Source organism: Xyrauchen texanus, chromosome 45, assembly GCF_025860055.1.
Source record: "Xyrauchen texanus isolate HMW12.3.18 chromosome 45, RBS_HiC_50CHRs, whole genome shotgun sequence".
Lineage (NCBI taxonomy): Eukaryota > Metazoa > Chordata > Actinopteri > Cypriniformes > Catostomidae > Xyrauchen > Xyrauchen texanus.
The window spans coordinates 19,506,940-19,526,173 of record NC_068320.1 but is presented as its reverse complement, the minus strand read 5'-3'; the positions used below and the strand labels follow the sequence as shown (position 1 = coordinate 19,526,173).

The following is a 19,234-nucleotide window of genomic DNA, read 5'->3' as shown; positions in this document are numbered from 1 at the left end:
GCATGGGTTTTTACTAACATTCATGCATTGAAAATGCTTCTCAGTTCCCTAGAACTCACCTTTGCAACATTCTTTTATAAATTAAGAAACTGAAAGCAGCTGATCATGAAAGCTGAGGACTTGGACCGATAAGCCATAACTTGGCTTATCATCACACATATATATATATATATATATATATATATATATATATGAGCGGTCACAATTAATGCATTACCAGGGTTCATTTTGTTAATCGCGATTTAATATATTTACCGTTAATACAGCATTAACCAGCATAAACATTGGTCAGAAGAGTGGAACCTTTACAATGTGTCCGCTGGAGTCATTACACTGACGCACACACATCAAATCGGCGTTTCACGGTTGCTGTAACAAAGCGAATAGCCACAGTCTGCTCTCTTTTTAATATTGTGGATGATGAGAGCTTAGGAGATTTAATGCCCATTGTAATGAATATGCAACCTATGGGAGACTAGTTCTTTCAATTATTCAAACTCACGCTTAGACTTATGAAACGTTAAATGTTACTTGAATTGGTGCTATTTTAGAGCATTTCTATCTTTATTCTGTGGAAGGCTTTGTTTGTTTGACAGATGTTAATGACACAATATATTGTTGCGTATTGTTAAATCCATTTTGACAGGAAAATACGTATATTTCAGTAAAATTTCAGAACTTTCAAAATCTGTGATTACGAAAATGTATGCGATTTAAACGTTTTTAAAAGACTGACAGCACTAATATACAGTATATATATTAGTGCTGTGATTTAATCACGATTAAAAAATGTAATCAACTTGGTATATGACTCCAGGTGGACACATTACAAAGGTTCCAGGCTCACTTTACCTTTCTGAGCTTGCTTTTCCACTGCAGTTTAGTGCCACCTCAACATGGGTGGGATTATAGGCTGATCGTCATAGTTGTGCCGCCTCTACTGCCGTGACATTATCTTAAACAGGACACAAACATTACTGATCATAAACAATAACACAACCGCTAGCTGTTAGCTACTAGCTCATTGTGCTGCATAAAGCAGTTGTTGCATGGTGATTTTACACAAGTGTAACAGTTAAATTGGCCTGGTTGTTTTAGAAGCAAGCTTTCCAGTAGCTGGTCAACTAAATAAAGTGAAGCTTTATAAGTAAAGTATAGAGTTTAGAGCTGAGTATAGAGTTAACGTACCATCCTCCAACAACACTCTCCCTCCCATTGCTCGCAGGTCTATTGCCATAGCGTCCATTTGGTCGATCCACTACCACTTTCTTCTGTTTGAACCACTCCGGCTGTTGTGGTCCTTGATGGTTCTGTAGTCACTTAAGTTTTTTTTTTTCTTTTCCTACACTGTTGGTTGGTCCGGTGGTAGCCGTGTGCGACGAACAGCTGAGACACTTCCTGAATGACTTTTTAATTTAGCATCTTTTCGTTCGTCGAGGAACGTCTGCACCTCATTTATTGACCACGCCGTGGTTTTGCGCACAGACATTTCTTTTTACAATTCGAAAGTCACGTGAACAAATTATACTGCTATCGCTGTTGCTAACTTTAAAACTAGCGGGTTGATGTCCCGTGTCGCAAATCTTGTGACGCTGGTAGTGACGATTCTCTCTGACCAATCAATGATCTGCAGGGTTTTGACGTCACATTTAGTATCGGCTCGCTTGGAACCTCGACTGGGGTGGTACTAAAAAAGTACCAGGTACTATCCACAGTGGAAAACCCCCAAAACGTGAGCAGAGTCAAGTCGAGTTGTACCGTGCAGTGTAAAAGCCCCATTTGTATAGACAGAACAGCTTCTAAGCATAGAACGGACATTACTGAAAAATGTATCATGGACAGATAAAATCAGAAAGGGACGATGGCTAAATGTGTGAAGATGGCAATTATACAAAGGGATTCCAAAGAAAAACACTATCAGTTTGTCTTCCTGTGATGATGCACACCCACAAACTGAGTCAACATACACAGGCTATACCCCGTACAGGCTTGTCTCCTAATCACATCTTTATTTACGGGGCATGAAGGTTTGGCACCTTTACAGATTTCACCATTAAAGGTAAACTGGTAGGTTTTAAAGAATGTGCACTTAAGTGGAAGTCAGTGACTGGACATTTTTGTCTTGTCAGTTGTTTTTTTGTGTTTCTGGAGATTATAGTGTCACTCCTTACAACAGGAACCTGTTCTTTATGCTACTAAATAGTATTCACAAGTAAATATGATGCAACTCGTCCACAAATGATAGTTTTAAGTACCATGACAGAAGTGTGAGAAATATACTTTATTAAGAGTTAATATTTGACCCCTGGAATTGTACTTCAGGGACATTTTTAACCAATACGAGGGAAAAAAAAATGTCCTAAGCATAAAAGAAATTGGGGAGGATAAAATATGTAATGTTATATTATGAATAAAGCAATAGAGGAATTTACTACAGGGGCATTTTTTTATTATTATTATTTATTTATTTAATTTTTTTTTGTGACCTCATTTGAAATATTTGGGCCATTTTTGCTGCATTGTGTGGCATTTTTGCCACAATCCTTGGTTCATTTCTGACCTTGCATGACAGTTACTTTGACTGCAGTATCAATGCATCATCCACCAAGGGGCAGCACTATGTTCCACACTGCTCCGTTTTACACCATTCCCCTCAAAGCACATTTAACAGGATCTGCATCAGATCAGAAAGCAAGTTAGCTCACTTTTTCCCCATAGGGAAAACTCACACAAGGCCCACATGAAGTCACTCTTGTGTGATAGTGTTTAACACTAAAGTAGGAGGGCTGTGTTTGTGCTTTACGCCCAGCTGTCCAGCTGTCATGTGTGTCGAGGTGTTAGCCCGCAGGGGGTTCAGGCTGAGCAACGCTCTCATGCAATATGGCTACCACACTTCTCATCAAAACACACCGAGAGCAGTATGATAGTGTCTGCCCACGGCATGAGTAATAAACGAAAGCAATGTTATTGATTGAACACCTTTGCAAAAACGGAAATTGGTTTTAAGCCATTCACGTTCTCACTTTTGATTAAAGCTAATTAAGGAGAATTACGTGATTTAACTCCTTATTACCACTGCTTTACCACTGATTATTAACATCTGTCAAAGATGGCACAAATATAGTAAACAAATTAGACAAAAGGCGATAGATAGATAGATAGATAGATATGTTGTTCTATGTTCTGAAATTATCAGTATTCACAAGAAAATATTGATTCATGCTGAAGCATCAGTGCACAAAAGTATACAATTTCAAATACGTCAAAAATGACTTGCACCCTGGGATTGGTTTTCAGAGACATTTTTTTACATTGAGATCTTTTTTTTCCTAAATAGTGTCAACATATCAAATACAAATTGAATCACATGCTTATATATAATAAAAGTTTAAAATGTATTGAATATATAATAAAAGTTTAAAATGTATTGAATATTCTGTAATGTAATATGCTGAATAATATAATTTTAGTCAAATAAATTAATAAAATGAACCCTAAAATAAGTAAACTGAATGCTGATCCAAACTGACTAATGCATATGGTCTGTTTCACACGGTTGTATTGACACAGAGTAGTGAGCTTACAGCCTGCACATCGTTCATCTCCATTTGCTTAGCAATCAACCCAACCCTTTTTAACACTTTTTTTAAAACACAAATCTCTTAAACGCACCTACAATGTGCTGTTCCAGTTGGGCAGCTTAAGTTAGTATCAGTGGTGACAGCGTCAGAAGGAAGCAGTAAAAAAATGTGGGTCCATAGTGCAAAGTGTCCATTTTGGTCACCCAAATTTAGAGTTAAACTGCCTTTGCAGTTTTGTGTACACTGAGAAATATAGACAAAGAGAGAGAAAATGAGCTTTTGTTAAGCTGTATTTGTTTACGGCGTGGTCCGGGTCAGTTTCTGGTTCTGAGCGGTGAAACTCTCTGACTCATCAGACCCCCATATCCGCCAGCAGCCCTGTATGTGTGTATTTGTGTGACCCCTCAGCACTGATTGATACTGTAATTGATCATCCCCCACCCCTGCTGATCAGAGGGTGATAATGACCCTGTTCTTCTTTAAGCAGATCTGAAAGCAAATATGCCTGCACTTTACACCCTTCATGCAACTGAAAGAGACACAAACCAATCCACATAGCAAATAGAAACAGACTTGCTTTCACCCACAACAAAGCTGGACTTTTCACTTATCTAACTTGTAAAGTAAACTGTGGGTTTTGTGACTTTTGCATATATTTTATTTTGCCCAACATAGACTTGAAATCTAAAATTACTCTTAGGTTCAAATCATATTACTAAAGTTTTAAAGGCAGAAAAAGTAGTTGGCACAGACCATTTATCATACAAGCTCTAAAACAAAGTATTTAAAATATATATTAAATGGTTATCGTGCTTGTGGAAAAATAAAATGCCCTGTTTTGATAGCATGTGTACAATTTGGTGATACCTAGTAGACTAAAGTTTCCTGTGTTTATCTGTGGTAACAGACAAAAAGGCCACTAGGTTTCTCAGACTGTCTGCTGGAGTCATTTGCATATCCCCTCCTCCTCCATGTCACTGGTGGGTTTACACTATTGACTCCACCTTTTCAAAACTCTATATAAGCTTTCCCTGCCTTTCACCTCCCTAGAGCAAAGTTAGAGATTGACAGAGCGCACACCAAGAGTGTGTGTTTAGAACTTAGAAAGCGCCGCTCTGGCGGACAGTCAAGCGTTACATGGGATGTTAAGTTATGTTACAACAAATATTTATTTAAGAATCACTTGTGGATTATAGCTGACCCTTTGGAAATAACAGAAATTAACTAGTGGATTTTATTGAAAGAAATGGTGGCTTACGATGAACCTTGTGTGGTACCTATCAAACGGACTTTACAGAAGATAGACCACCTGAACCAGACTTACAAAGAACTAGAGGTGAGACTCCAAAGCAAATACTACTGCTATGCTGCCCTGTTTTGTCTTTGCCTGTGTTTTGAGTGATAAAAGCTTGTTTGAGTTCTTTATCAGCCATGTTAGAACCTTGTCCTGTTGTTATCTTGTATGTGCACTGCCCTTTAAGGGAATAAGCCACAGGTGTGTTTCTCAAGGGTGTGTGAGTGGGGGTGAGACATGAACGTGTGAACGCTCAGCAACTCAAACAGGGTAAAGGTCTTTTAGTCATTGAGTTAATGGATTATGTTTTAACTCTTTTCCAAGGTTTTTTTGAAATTCTGTCACCCATTCTGGCAACCCAGGAAGTTTCAAATTTGTCTGTTTGGCTGCACACCTGCGCAGGAGTTTTTAGAAGTATATTAATGGTCTTGAGCGTCCCCTCTGGGCTGTTTTGAGGTGTGAATGAAGAGCATTCCTGCAGTCTGTAACCAATCACTGCTTATTGCCCAGGTGTGCTGTTTGGGCCCTGCTGAGAGCATTAGAGATGTCTGAAGCTACAGGAAGAGGCTTTAATTTTACTTCTCTTGAGCAGGCTGCTATTTCTCTTTGTGGTTTCTACTTTGATTCGGAAGTGGGCAGAGAAATGGTTTAGTTGTCAGGAATGTTAAAGCGGAAGTAGCTAATCATTAATGAATCAGGAGTTAAGGAACTTGTGGCTAAATGCTGCTGGACATTGCCTTAGTTACAACAGTTGTTTATTTGCTTCCTCAATACATTTGTATTCGTTTACTAACACATCATATTTTTATAGGCAGGTAATTACTTATTTTGATTGTATGGTTTCAGTGCTCCATCAGAGAGTTTTTGAGGTCAAGAACAACAATTTAAAGGGATAAATGAGGACATACCATATATTGTTTTATATCAAACCAATTTACTTTCATTACAACAGACTAACACAAATCTAACCCCTATCCCTAAAAGGAAACTGCATTCTTAGAATAACAATTTTAAACATTAGTATAAAAAACATTTCATTTTGAGGACACTCCTAATGGTAGGTTTTGTCAGATTTAGCCAATTTCTGGGGGCAATCTTGTCCTCAAAGTATAGCTAAGTAAACACACATGTATTGTTACATAGCAGTAGTCCAAAATGTAGAACCTGTGGGGGAGGCTTCTCCCTGCAAATTTCTCCCAGTGGGTCAGGTAAAATCAACACAGCCAAAAATAGTTACTCTGTCAACCTATCCGTCTGCTTTCATGTTGCTCTTTCCACTAGATAATCTACAATTGTAAAAAAAAAAACAAGGTATTTGTTATTGTAGGGCTTTCCTAAACTGCAGGAAGAATGCAATGGGCAGCAGTAATGCTGCAATCTTTTGTTTAAAGCCAGCAAGGGTTTACACAGGTCCTGCTGTATTCATATGGTCTTTTGAATTTCGTTAAGCTACAAACTGGAGCTTTTCAACCAGACTGCTTCCTCTGCGGTCATTCTTTAGACCACATCTTGTGTTTTTGGCCACTGGTGGAGAAGGTTCAGATGTGGTCTTAATGTTTATTTGCATGATATGCTACAGCAGAGGAAAGGCAAGGCCGACTGGCAGATCTGGGTGGCCAAGTCCAGTTAGGCCACAATTGCCATTCCTGTAAAACTGAAGTCACAGATCAGTTCCGCAGCTGTCTGCACTGGTGGAACGGTTCCCCCATTTCATTCTGCCAAGATGAGAACAACACGTCTCTTTTTATATACTCCCGGCTGGTGGAAAACCAATTGAAATGTGCATTTTTAAAAGTGCAAGCCCATAGTGTTTTTTGTTCCGACCGCCTGAAAGACACAAAGATCACATTGTTATAGGTTTGGTTGGAGAAGTTTTTCAGTCAGATCTCTAGAGTGTAGGATCAACCTCTCAAATCTGCTTTGCTTTGATTTTATTTATTTTTTTCCCCCTCGCTCTCAGGTCTGTTGAGTTTGGCTACAGGCCCAGTCATTATGGATGTAAGGTTTGAGAGCGTTAGCCTCCCCCTCTTCTAGGGGGTTCAGGTGTGCTCGTCTCTCACGCGAGGGCTTCAGGGCCTGCCTCAACATGAAGCCATAAACAGCTCTTAGTGGAGTAAAGAAGGGAGAAGAAAAGGGTAGAGGGGAGTAGAGTGCTCCCCGTTTACAAGGCCTGGTACAAATCTGTATCTCACTGTGGTGGTCTCTCTGACACACATAAATACACACAACCAGTGGCTCTCAAACATCCCTTTGAGAGAGCGAATTTATCTCAGCTAAGTGGGTGAACAACTTCTGATTAGGGGGTCTGTTTACTATAGTTGGGCTATTATGCTGAGAGTGTGTGTATTTCTGTGTAGGTCATCAGCGTGGGACAGCTGACAGAGGAGTCTCCTACATTCCAGTCATGCCTCTTGAACCCCTGGTCTCTAGGGTAGCAGTCAGAGAGGGGTCTTTGTCTGTGTATGCATGTGTGCATGTATATATAATTCTTTTGCTGAGAGTGTCACTCTCACGTGATGGACATAACAGCTGGTGATGCCAGAGGCTGGAGCTTCCGCCTGAATGTTTGTAGCCCAGGAAACACCAATTAACCTGACCTCCGGTTGACCCCTTCACACCCGCTCCAGTCATACACTGGAATGTTTGTGTATTCTGTGTCTCGTGCCTCTGTTTGTGCGAGATGGCATCTTTAGAGTGGTCTATTCTGAACTTTAGCTTAATTGTCTTGGCATTTATAAAATTAATGAAGCACAAAGGAATTTATTGTGGTCAGAAGGGGGTATGTGGGTTGGTTAAGTTTTCTAACGTTTATTTCCGTATGTCTCGTAGGAACCTTGTACTAAGCGTGTGCGGCCACTGGGCAGAGTGACCTCACTGGCGAACCTCATCTCTCCCGTGAAGAATGGGGCCGTACGGCGCTTCGGCCAGACCCTCCAGGCCTCCTTCCGGGGCGATGGACGGTCTCCAGGCATGGCCCAACAGAAGCCCTGCAGCAAGGCTGCAGCCCCTACACCACCAAAGCGCCGTAACAGCACACTCTGGTCCGAGACCTTGGACGTCCATCAGAAAGGCACCTTTTCCACCAAGGAGATTAAGAGACAGGAGGTGAGTACAACCTGAACGATGTAATCCAAACAGAATTGAAAAAGCCACACTATTAAATCCACTCACAGTCCCCCTGCCAGACGCTACTGAATTAGGCCTGTGTAACTTATTAAACCCAAAGAGCCCGAGGCTTGGAAAGCGCCCTGTTCTTCCTCTCACTCTGTATTTATTCTCCCTGGCCTTACTGGGTCTGGCTGAATTTATTTGGCATACTTTCTTGGCACACAGTGGAGTGGAGACTACATTCTGGAGTCTCAGAGTCAGACATACAGTGCTAACACAGACCAACTTGTCTGATACGCAAGCCTCTAACTCTCATTCATAACCAGCCCTGTAATCAGACATCACAGCAAACTGTGAGCCTCTCAAATATTTCCCACCAAAGAGAGAAATCAGAATGATACATGGGGTCTCAACTTTCTCAATGATTTCCATTGCTTATTAACAACAGTTTGAAAGAGTTCCTATGTGACCTTTTATATATTCTTTCTCTCAAGGCAATTTTTGAGCTGTCTCGAGGTGAACAAGACCTGATTGAAGACCTGAAGCTTGCTCGAAAGGTTTGTCCGTTTTTACTTTTTCAGAATAATTTATTCAATCTAAACAGCCTAAAGGCTCTTGGCTTTTTTCACAGTTGAACACGGTAGATTGCTTCCTTCCTCCATTTATAGCCAATTGCCAATTTATAGCAAATTGCTCTCTCACTGTAATATTAGAAGCTGTACCTATTTCCTTTTATTTACCCATCTTCTCATTTTGTGTGTCCAGGCGTACCATGACCCAATGCTGAAACTTTCTATCATGTCTGAGGAGGAGTTGACCGCTATCTTTGGAGACTTGGATGCTTATATTCCTCTTCATGAAGGTGAATATCATGCACAAACGTATATTTTTTAACATCGTGGATTTGATGACCAGCAGTGCTAAGTTGTGATTTATCCAATCAGATCTTCTCGCTCAGCTTGCCAAAGCTACAGGCCAGGATGGGACAGTGGGACAGATCGGCAAGATTGTTGTGGACTGGGTGAGCATCATAAGCCTTCACTTAAGTCTTGTTATTATAAAAGATGATTATACAGTTGAGACAGAGTGTTTTAAGAGTGTCATTCTGCTCCACAGCTGCCAAGGTTAAATGCGTACAGGGCATATTGCAGTAACCAGCTGGCCGCAAAAGCCTTGCTAGACCAGAAGAAACAAGACCCAAGGGTGCAGGACTTCCTGCAGCGTTGTCTAGAGTCGCCTTTCAGCAGGAAGCTGGACCTGTGGAGCTTCCTGGACATCCCTCGATCACGACTTGTAAAATACCCGCTTCTTCTTAAAGAGATTCTCAGACATACACCACCAGATCACCCAGACACAGCCAGCCTTGAGCAAGCGGTAAGTACCAACAAATGTGTAGGCTTTTAAAGTAAGTCGTTTGTTTTTGTTAGCCATTTGGAGTAGGCATTTGGTGTTAATGCCATATTTGTTCCTCATCTCCAGATAAGCATTATTCAAGCCGTGTTGGCTGACATAAACATGAAGAAAGGAGAGTCTGAGTGCCAATACTATATCGATAAGCTGGAATATCTGGATGATAGACAGAAAGATCCACGCATAGACCTGTGCAAGAGCCTGCTTTGCCATGGGGAACTCCGCAACAAAAGCGGCACAGTAAGTTTGTCTCCCACATAAAGGTACACTCCCCCATGGCAGGCAAAACCGTCAGGGGCAAATCACTTCAGTCTTTTTGTCTGGAATATAAACACAAAAACACACCAATATCCAAATATGGTCATTAGAGGGAAGAAATTGGCTGCCTTTGTGTCTCAAACACATGACACAATAGCAGGGGAATCTTTATGATAATAATCTCAGTTCCAGGGGAGAAAACTGTTAATGTCTGAGCATCTACAAATCAGTCTAATGTTCAAACAACATGTCAATAACCAGATCTGTTTATCCGTTTCTCCCCGTTCCTTAATTGTTCTTGCAGAAGCTGCACGTGTTCCTCTTCACAGAGATTCTGGTCTTGACGCGGCCTGTAACGCGGAATGATCGCCATTGTTACCAGGTGTATCGCCAGCCAATTCCAGTGCAGGATCTTGTATTGGAAGACCTGCAGGATGGAGATGTGCGCATGGGTGGTTCATTCAGAGGGGCCTTTAGTAACTCAGATAAAGGTAAGATTGACCCTCTATCTATTGTCCTGTCCTAAATGGCATCGCCAACCCTTATGGTTGACATTATAGTCTACACTTTACAAATATCCATTTGAGACAGGGCCTATTTTGAAGGCATGAGTTAATTGCTTTATCATCTTTCTTTTTTTAAGTCCTTTGCTAATACATTTTCATGTTTTTATTTTACTTTTCTAGCTAAGAATATTTTCCGGGTGCGCTTCCAGGACTCAGCTCAGGGTCAGTCCCACACACTCCAGGTCAATGACATCTTTCACAAGCAGCAGTGGCTGAACTGCCTCCGCACCGCCATGTCAACCCAGAAAGACTTGGCAATCCCAGAGAACGACTCCCCGTCCACTCCCACCACTGCAGAAGTGTGCTTCAAACGCCACTCGTCCTCCATCTCTGCCATCATGCATATGGAAGAGTCAGATGAGAACTGTCCACAGGGTGCAGTCTCTGCTCCCTCATCCCCCAGCTCTGAGTCACCCTCAAGCCCCACACCTTCCACAACTTCCACCCTCTCATCCTCATCCTCATCCTCGTCTTCTGCATCCTTCCTGCCCCGCAAATCCAAAAAGGACAAGCATTCACTCGGCTCATTAGGCAAGAGAAAGGAGACTATGGTGTAAAGATAGACTTGTAAGAGGACTGAGCTATCCCAGGGTGCAGTAATGGAGCTGCACAATGTGGAGGACTTGTATTTATGTGTGTGTATGGACTGTGTGTTGCTACAGCAGTGTTTCTGTGTTACTGTCCACAATGGCAGCTATTATTACCATATCCCATCCCAAGTCCCTCCCTGGTCCACTTGGGCCAAACCAGTACCAGAAAGACAGTATTTGTGAGGCAAATGTGTGGATCTCAAGGGATCGAATATGGAAGACACATCCCGCACACTTTAAATCACAATCGATGTTAATTTGTGTGAATACATATGATCGCACATCTAGCCTTGTTTACTGTTAGTTTGGTCATATTTTGTTATTTTATTATTCATTTTTTATGTAATAAATAGTTGTACTTTTTTTTTTTTTTTTTACTTCTCGATAAGATATTTACTGTAGCTCTTTTTGTTTTTATTAAAAGCAATGTGGTTAGCTTTTAGCTGAAGAGTTTAAAATATGACAGAAGAGACAAACACCCACTGAGAGAAGTGATTGAATATCCAAAGCAATGAATTCTTTGTAAAAGCTTGAGTCGTAGCTTTACTGGAAGGCAAGTCTTACAAATACATTCCCATTTTACCAGCTCCATTTAAAATTGTAATCAGATGGCATTATTTTTCTCTATAGAAAATGGAAAAACTAGCTATGTTTAGTAGCAAATGGAAAATTAGCTTATTCGTACAAAATTAAATCTGAGCCATGTTTTTTTTTCCCACCCTACCAAAAATGAAATGGACAAATATTCAAATGTAGCATCTTGCATGGAGCTTTACTTGTTGAGTCCTGCCTGCATTATTATGAGGGCCCAGTGCATGTACATGCTTGTCAAAGCAGAAGTTTACGTAGAAAGGACGTCACATAGAAGAATAGTTGTATGTTGAATAAGGGCTTGAGAAATGTTGAAGTGAAACAAGAAAGAAACTTCAGAGTTGAATTGGATAAGACTAGATGGACTTGATTGGCACTACTAGAGATTAGCAACCATTCATAGACTTTGGTTTGCTGTTATTTCATTTTTGTAGTGTCTGCATGAAGTAGAAAGGTTGGATAGACTGGTATAAAGCCAGTAGGAATGTTTTTGAAAAAGAAAGACGAAAAAGTATGTTGAAGAGGAGAAATTGTTGAAGGTTAAAGAATGTCATGACCACTTCATTATGTAAGTTTGTGAAAATAAGTTTGTAACAGAGATGGAAGGGATTGTACATTATTGAGGACTGCAGTGGCCTGCATGTATGTGATGTAAAAAAAACTAAACAAAAAAACTTTTAAATGATCAATAAAGGTCTGTGTATGATTTGCATCTGACAAGTGATTCTGATTTGAATTTTTGTTCTAAATAATACAAATTAAATTATACTCCAAAAACAACTGTGGCAAAGAACATAATATAAAGGTTTGGGAGTGCAACCCCTTGATTATTATGTGTGTATAAAAAAACAAGGTTCACTACTGAAATTGAAATGATGACAGCACAACATCCATAACAACGTTTTGGCATCTCACAATTGTAAACAAGGTACATGCATGCCAACAGACAATTTATCCCATTAGCTAAACCTAACGGAAGAGTGGCCGGAGATGTTTTAACAATGTTTAATAAATTACCGTCAACAAGAGGTGATGTGTTTTGTTTATGCTTCTCTTTTTAAACAGTGTTGTAAATGCGTTTTTCACTACCTGAATTTTTCAGGAGTGAAAATGGTTATAGATTGTGGTTGTCATTTTCATAACCAAACTCTTGTGAAGAGTTCTGATTAAGCAATCAGAAAAGGCGTGATCCATATTTGAATACAGTGTGGATACGGCCTTTGAAACGGTTATGAAATCTAAATGTATAACACATACCTAATTACCGGTAATCTAGAGCCTCAATTCTCATTCTTTAAATTCCAGGTAGACAGATAATGAGACAGACACGCAAACTCATCCAAATCATTTAGTTCTATTTTAGATAAACTGCTCTGATGTTTTTGTTCATTGCCACAAATCTCCACGTGGGCGATGTGCCCAAAACATTTCAATTTTTAGTATATTGCTGATTTTATTCTAAATATGTCTCATCCACCTCTACTGCCCTAAACCCTTCTCAATTTAATCTAGAACTTGGCTGCTGTATAAAGAACAAAAGTCTATTAAACAAATACCTTCATTTATCTCTGCAAACCCCCTCGCTGATGGTATTTACCTCTGGTAATCTCTTCAGTGGGAGGCCCCGAAACGAATGGCCGGTCAAGAGTCGCTTCACACGTCCACTGACATGCTTTGAGGTCTTGCTTGGCAAGACTACTTTTAAGGGGGTCCAGTTTTTATGGAGAAATTGCCTCATGTCTGCCTTTTAGGGATAACGGAATACTCAGAACATTCGCTCATTTTGCTCGGAAGCATGTCTGCTGTTGCCGATTTACCTTAATAAACCAATAAAGGGGTAATTTTGGCAAGCATACTCCCTCCAGGGTCAGTCAATGGACACGGGCATTTACAAGCGAGTTGGGTCATAATAAAGGAGTTTTTATTGTGAGGCAACACTCTTGACATTGTTCCTCATCCAAAGTAGTCGACTTAGGAGAAAGTCAAACAAACAGATGATGATGTTAATTTTACAACTGCAAACAGACTGGTGATATGTATTTAATGATAATAGATATTTACTGGTAATTGAGTGCATTTTTGGGGGGGTTTAGAAGCATCCCTAATATAGCAAAATATATATTTTAGAAGTCGCACACAAATTTCAATACTGGTTAAAGGTGAAGTATGTAAGATTCAGAAACCCTTGTTATTGATGACACATGTGGCCGTTAAGTGAACCAGTTACCTGTTGCTCGAGTCCTGCACATACTCCATAGGGACGCGCGTGCGAGAGCATCGACCAAAACAATGATGTAATGTACAAAGAGACTGAATATTATTCACCGACATCATGTTGACAGATGAGGTAGCATAATTAAAATTACACAGTTATGATTGTTTTACTACAAACTTTGAGATTGTATAATATATGTGACTCTCCAGTGCTGGAACTGGGCTAAAACAAAGTGTGGATATACGTAGGTCTGACTATACAAGACTGTAGTTTGAAGTAATCACTTTACTTTGACTGCATTTATACGATAGCCTATGGCTCTGTTAGCTAGCTAGCCAGCTTTAACTGTTAGCTACATTTGGTGGATGATGACAGTAACTGTTTATGAAATAGAATGTACATTATATATATGTTGACACAATTCAGTATTGATGTGTTTCCATCACAACTGTCATTTTTATATATAGAATCACTATTGTTTTATAATAATAGAATGTATATATTTTCTGTGTAACCAAGTTACGTTACACTAACGAATGTGTTTTTTTGCATTATCTTGAACATTGTCTAGCATTCATTTAATGCGTTATTGTAGTTTTGCTAACATTACACAGATCAATGCTCATGGCAATATATTTCACGTGCTTTGCAGTTATGTAAGCTTACCTGTCCAATACGAAGAATTTCAATTTAAGGTCAGTTTTAATCCCCAAAACCGAACGAATGTCCCTCCATGAATCAAATGCCCTGCCGATGTTCACTCTAGTTTTCACTTGACCACGATCACTTTCCCGCTTAGCCAAATGGAAACCCGCTCCATTTGCATGAAAATCAGTCTACAGACTTTAATAGGCAACCTAGGAAGTCGGGCTAATTTTACAAGCCGTTCATACATAGGCAAAAGAACACGACATTTACATGACAATGTTTACATATTGTTACACCCATAAAGATTAACATCCTTGTTGCTTGTACATTATATAGTCCACACACTATGTAGAGAGAACACTTCTGACAAACAGTTTTGATGTAATGCTGTTAGCACATGCATTATAAACATATTGGACCCATGGTGTTTCTGAAGGATACACAGGTTCGAGTCCGGCTTGTGATGTGTTCCCATCCAATTCCATCACTTTTTTTGCCAATTCATATCCCCTTTCAACTTTAATTTGGTACAATAATGAGGGTTATCTAAAACTGGTAGATGTCAAAAATTTAAATAACTGAATAGATTAAATTGAGGTTCCTATCATCTGAATGGTATCTGAGATCATTTGTTCCCAAATTTTGCTTCATGCCACAATTTGATATATATTTTTTACAGGCCATGATGACTGTAAAAGAGTAGAAGTTCTAATGTTCGTGAATTTTTCAGCTTATGCAAAAGGTGTAGTGTAGAGTCAATTCTGTCAGCGAGACTGACACTGTTGTCACAGTTCCTCAAAATCTCCCATCTTCCTGCTTTCAAAATGATTGCAACATCACATATACATATTGCATCAGGATAAATTGGTTTAATTTCCATGCTAAAGCCTTCTAGAGTTTCACATTTATTAATTTACGTAGCAGATGCTTTTTTTCAACTGTAAGCCTCTTACAAAACACTGTACCATGCAACCACAACACAACAGGAACGCACCAAATTTACTTGCAACTTATGCAAATAAATGTATGATGCCATTGTTATGTAATGAGCAGTCAGTGTAAATCAGTCACAGCTACCAGTAAATGTGCATATTAGCTTGCCAAGATGCTAGCTATTCTTGGTTAAACAGCCTGCACAACCTGCACGCTACCTGAAACAATGACTAAAATATGCTCACTGAGCACATTTTTAAGAACACTATGGTCCTAATAAAATGCCAAAAGTGATCTTCTGCTGCTGTAGCCCATCCGCATCAAGGTTAAATTGTGTTGTGCATTCTGAGATCCTATTCTGCTCACTACATTTATACAGAGTGATCATATGAGTTACCGTAGCTTTTCTTTCAGCTCAAACAAGTCTGGCCATTCTACGTTCACCTCTCTCATCAACAAGGCTGGATGTATTTTTGGCACCATTCAGAGTAAACTCTAGAGACTGTAGTGTGCAAAAATCCCAGGAGATCAGCAGTTAAAGAAATATTCAAACCAGCCTGTCTGGCACCAACAATCAAGCCTTTGTCGAATTCACTGAAATAATTTCTTTCACCCATACTGATGGTTGATGTGAACATTAACTGGAGCTCCTGACCTGTATCTGCCAATTTTATGCATTGCACTGCTGCCACATGATTGGCTGATTAGATATTCGTGTGAACATGTATGCGTATAAAAGGTGTTCCTAATAGAGTTCTCAGTAGTGCATATGTGTTTGATTGGTTTGAGTGTGAAACTAAGCAGTTTGTGGGCTGGGCGACTTGAAGGCTTGTGATTGTTAATCTATATTCATTTCAAAAACATTAAAACCCTTCCCATATGGGTCACTGAAATAACCACTGACAGTCTTTAGAGTTTTTTCAGGAACTTATAGGCAAGTTCCCCAATTAACTGCCCTTTTTGAGATCTAGATGCCTAGACATTCTCCAGAGAGTTCCACCAGTGTGGCAATATGTGACACTCCAAATGGGACCTCATTAACAGTGTTTTCAAAATTCTGAGATATCTGTAAACCAACCAACCAACCAACCTATTTATCTATTATTAATGTTTCCTGTAATCAATTTAAAAATCTACATTTCCACTCCTTCAGGATAATTTATTCCAGATAGGAAAGGGTTCTCATAAAATACAGCAAACTCCATTAACAGACTATTCCCAACAATCCACATACATTTAGCGATTTATTGAAACATTCTGACATAACCTCTGTATGTAGTATTATCCTTTTGTATTCCTTTAGTTAGGTAAACTCAACTCTAACTTGTGCCTGTTCTGACTAGATTTTGTGAATTTCTATGATGTCACTTGGCTCAATTATGAGGAAGGATAGCATTTTGATTTGGTAATTCATCATTCTGTGCACGCTAATGTGCAAAAAAACAATGTTCTGTGACTTCTGTCGAGTGAATTATGCTTATTACAAAAGTAACCAGAGAATACAATGCTTTCAATTCCTTCCCAAAGGCCTGAAGGCTTAGCAGAATTTAAAGATGCAGCTTTAGTTGTGAGGTTGTTCTAAGGTCTTGTTCTATGGTTTTGTTTTGATCTCCCATCAGTAACACAGCTAAGTCCCTCTATGCACATACACTAACAGTCGGACCAACAGTCTTTATCTAAAATAACAGAAAGTGCGTGTAGCCACCGTCTTGCACACTATCTGCCCCTACATTTTTGCTTTGCCTTATGTAACGTTCTGCTCATATTTTGACTGTGTTTGCTAGCTAGTTCACAGTGCACTGGTTTGCAAGACTTTGTGTATGTGTTGTAAGTTTGGTCAGTTACAGAAAAAATATACTTCAGTATATGTGAAAGTTAAAGGTAAGTTGGGAGGCTCGCTTAAACAAATAAGACGCTAAAATAGATGGTGTTGGCGTGTGCAAGTTAAAATCAATGGAGAGTCTTTGTATTAACCAAGAAACCTAAAAGATGAAGGTTACCAAGTGGTTTTCTAAAATTGAAGTACAAACACGTATTGACAGAGAGAAGGATGGACACCTTAAAGTCCACAGATTTTGTCACATTCCCTTTGAATTCAAGTGACACCCTGCTCCAGCATACAGTTATTTGCACAGGTAGGACGCAGGACTGCAAACAACATCTACTCACATAAGTGTATGAGTGTAGCGAAGTTTATGCGAACAGTTGTGTCAGTTTCATGACTGTATAAATGTAAGGTCAGGACTGAATGACTCACCCCATAAACAAGACAGCAATGTGCCTCCCATTTACAGCTGTATCCATTTTGCTACTCTTAAATGCACTTTTGGCACAAAAACACATATATACACGTACATTTATACACACAGCTCTTAAAACACCCTTGACTGGCCAAAAAGCTTCTACTAACATAATGTTTACTCTATAAAAGTCTGCACATTATAACTATGATAGTTACTCGACCTCCCATCCAAATTCCATAGTATTCCTCAATAATAACATTTAAAAATACCGTCATGAATAAAGTGATTTCCTGAGACAGACATAAAGAGACAAATTTAGAACATAGAGATGAAGCACTAGATTGTCAATGTCAGGGGAATTCACCAAAATGAATTGCACTGGTTGATAATGTTGTGAAATTGCATACACTGTCTGCATTGTTTTAGTTCCCAATTCAAGGAATTAAGCAAATCAGGCAAAATTAGCACCGTTAGCAATTTGCACTGCACAATCTCTCACTTTACTCGACAGTTCTGAGTCCTAGGTTGTGGAGGATATGGCAAACTACCATAATCTGGCATACTGTATGGTAACAGACACCTGAATCAGCTCTTTAAAATGCTGAAAGTGGACAGTTCAGTGAAATCCCCCTGTGTATGGAGAGGTGAGGGAACCAGGGACTGGGTGGAGTTGAACATAGAGATAGCTGATGAGTGAACCAGGTCCAAATCAAACACACACAGCACTGGGGGGTCTGTTTTCCCAGTAAGAGAATCATTCTAGCTTCCTGTTGAAACAGATTTAGAGCTTTCGACGGCGATGAAGACCCTGGACTATTGTTCTCCTGTGACCTCAGCGTCCACTGACTCCAACCTGTCTGTACTGAGGGCCCCGAGGGCCTACAAAATCCAGGAAAATGAAGAGAAATCTCACAGTTTTCATTGTTCATTCAACTTGGCACTTTTGGACCTGTGCAAGATAAAACACCTTTCACACTCACTATTAAATGTATCCACTAAAACATGTTGTCTATGCACATGCATCACAGGTGAAATTTCAGATTTCAATGGGACAGTTGTTATTGTTGTAATCTATATGAATCATTGCACAATAAATATTGAAATGATTTATTAATTTCAGTCTTTCACATATAGATTATCATAGTTTTAAAATGTTCATATACAGTGTGTGTATATATATATATATATATATATAAAAGATTGTCATATTTTCATATAGAAAGTCTGCTCTGGGACAAGGCTTGTGATTGTGTATGTTTCCGCTTTTTAAAAATTTCCGATCGGAAGGTTATTTCCTTTTAAAACCACTCATAAACGGCAAAGTTTAAACTTTTGTTTTAGCACAGCAGTTGATTGACAGGTGAGGGTTGGCGCTTCACTGCTGCCGAGACGCATACAAGACAGATTCGAATTTACTCCTCAAATGCAATGTGGACATGTGCGTTTTTTGAACGTCTGAGACCCCTTTATACCTGTATTTAGGGCTGACCACATGTGATCGGAAGCACATTTTAATACCAGGTGGAAACAGGGTCTCCTTCAGAAACACAGTTTATGTGCTGCTTCTCCTTTAAGACTTGACAGTAAACACCCGTTTACTGGCAGGCTATGGTTGTAACTAAAGGTAAAGTGTGTTGTCATGGTAGTGGTTAGATGCAAATATCTACCACAGTGTGAGATCACAATGTGGAGGAAGTAGAAAATTATTCATTTTGGCAGCTTGGTTTCAACAAATGCTCTTTTTTCAGCGAGGAAAATGTTTTGAGTTCTGAAACTTACAGTATGTTTTTATAGTTG

General features: G+C 39.5%; 1 protein-coding gene across 2 annotated transcripts in view; it reads left to right on the top strand.

The window, feature by feature from the left end:
• Positions 1-12,411, top strand: part of net1 (neuroepithelial cell transforming 1) — a 33,132-nt gene extending 20,721 nt beyond the window's left edge. Inside the window, exons 1-9 of one of the 2 annotated variants that reach the window (XM_052118809.1) lie at positions 4,647-4,917; positions 7,705-7,980; positions 8,478-8,540; positions 8,749-8,845; positions 8,928-9,004; positions 9,100-9,357; positions 9,463-9,633; positions 9,956-10,142; positions 10,338-12,407. In XM_052118809.1, coding sequence (XP_051974769.1) covers positions 4,828-4,917; positions 7,705-7,980; positions 8,478-8,540; positions 8,749-8,845; positions 8,928-9,004; positions 9,100-9,357; positions 9,463-9,633; positions 9,956-10,142; positions 10,338-10,774 — 1,656 coding nt within the window. In that variant the 5' untranslated portion in view covers positions 4,647-4,827 and the 3' untranslated portion in view covers positions 10,775-12,407. Of the gene's footprint in view, positions 1-4,646; positions 4,918-7,704; positions 7,981-8,477; positions 8,541-8,748; positions 8,846-8,927; positions 9,005-9,099; positions 9,358-9,462; positions 9,634-9,955; positions 10,143-10,337 lie in introns of those variants that run through there. The other variant, XM_052118810.1, reaches the window with a different exon arrangement.
• The last annotated feature ends 6,823 nt before the right edge of the window (positions 12,412-19,234 follow it).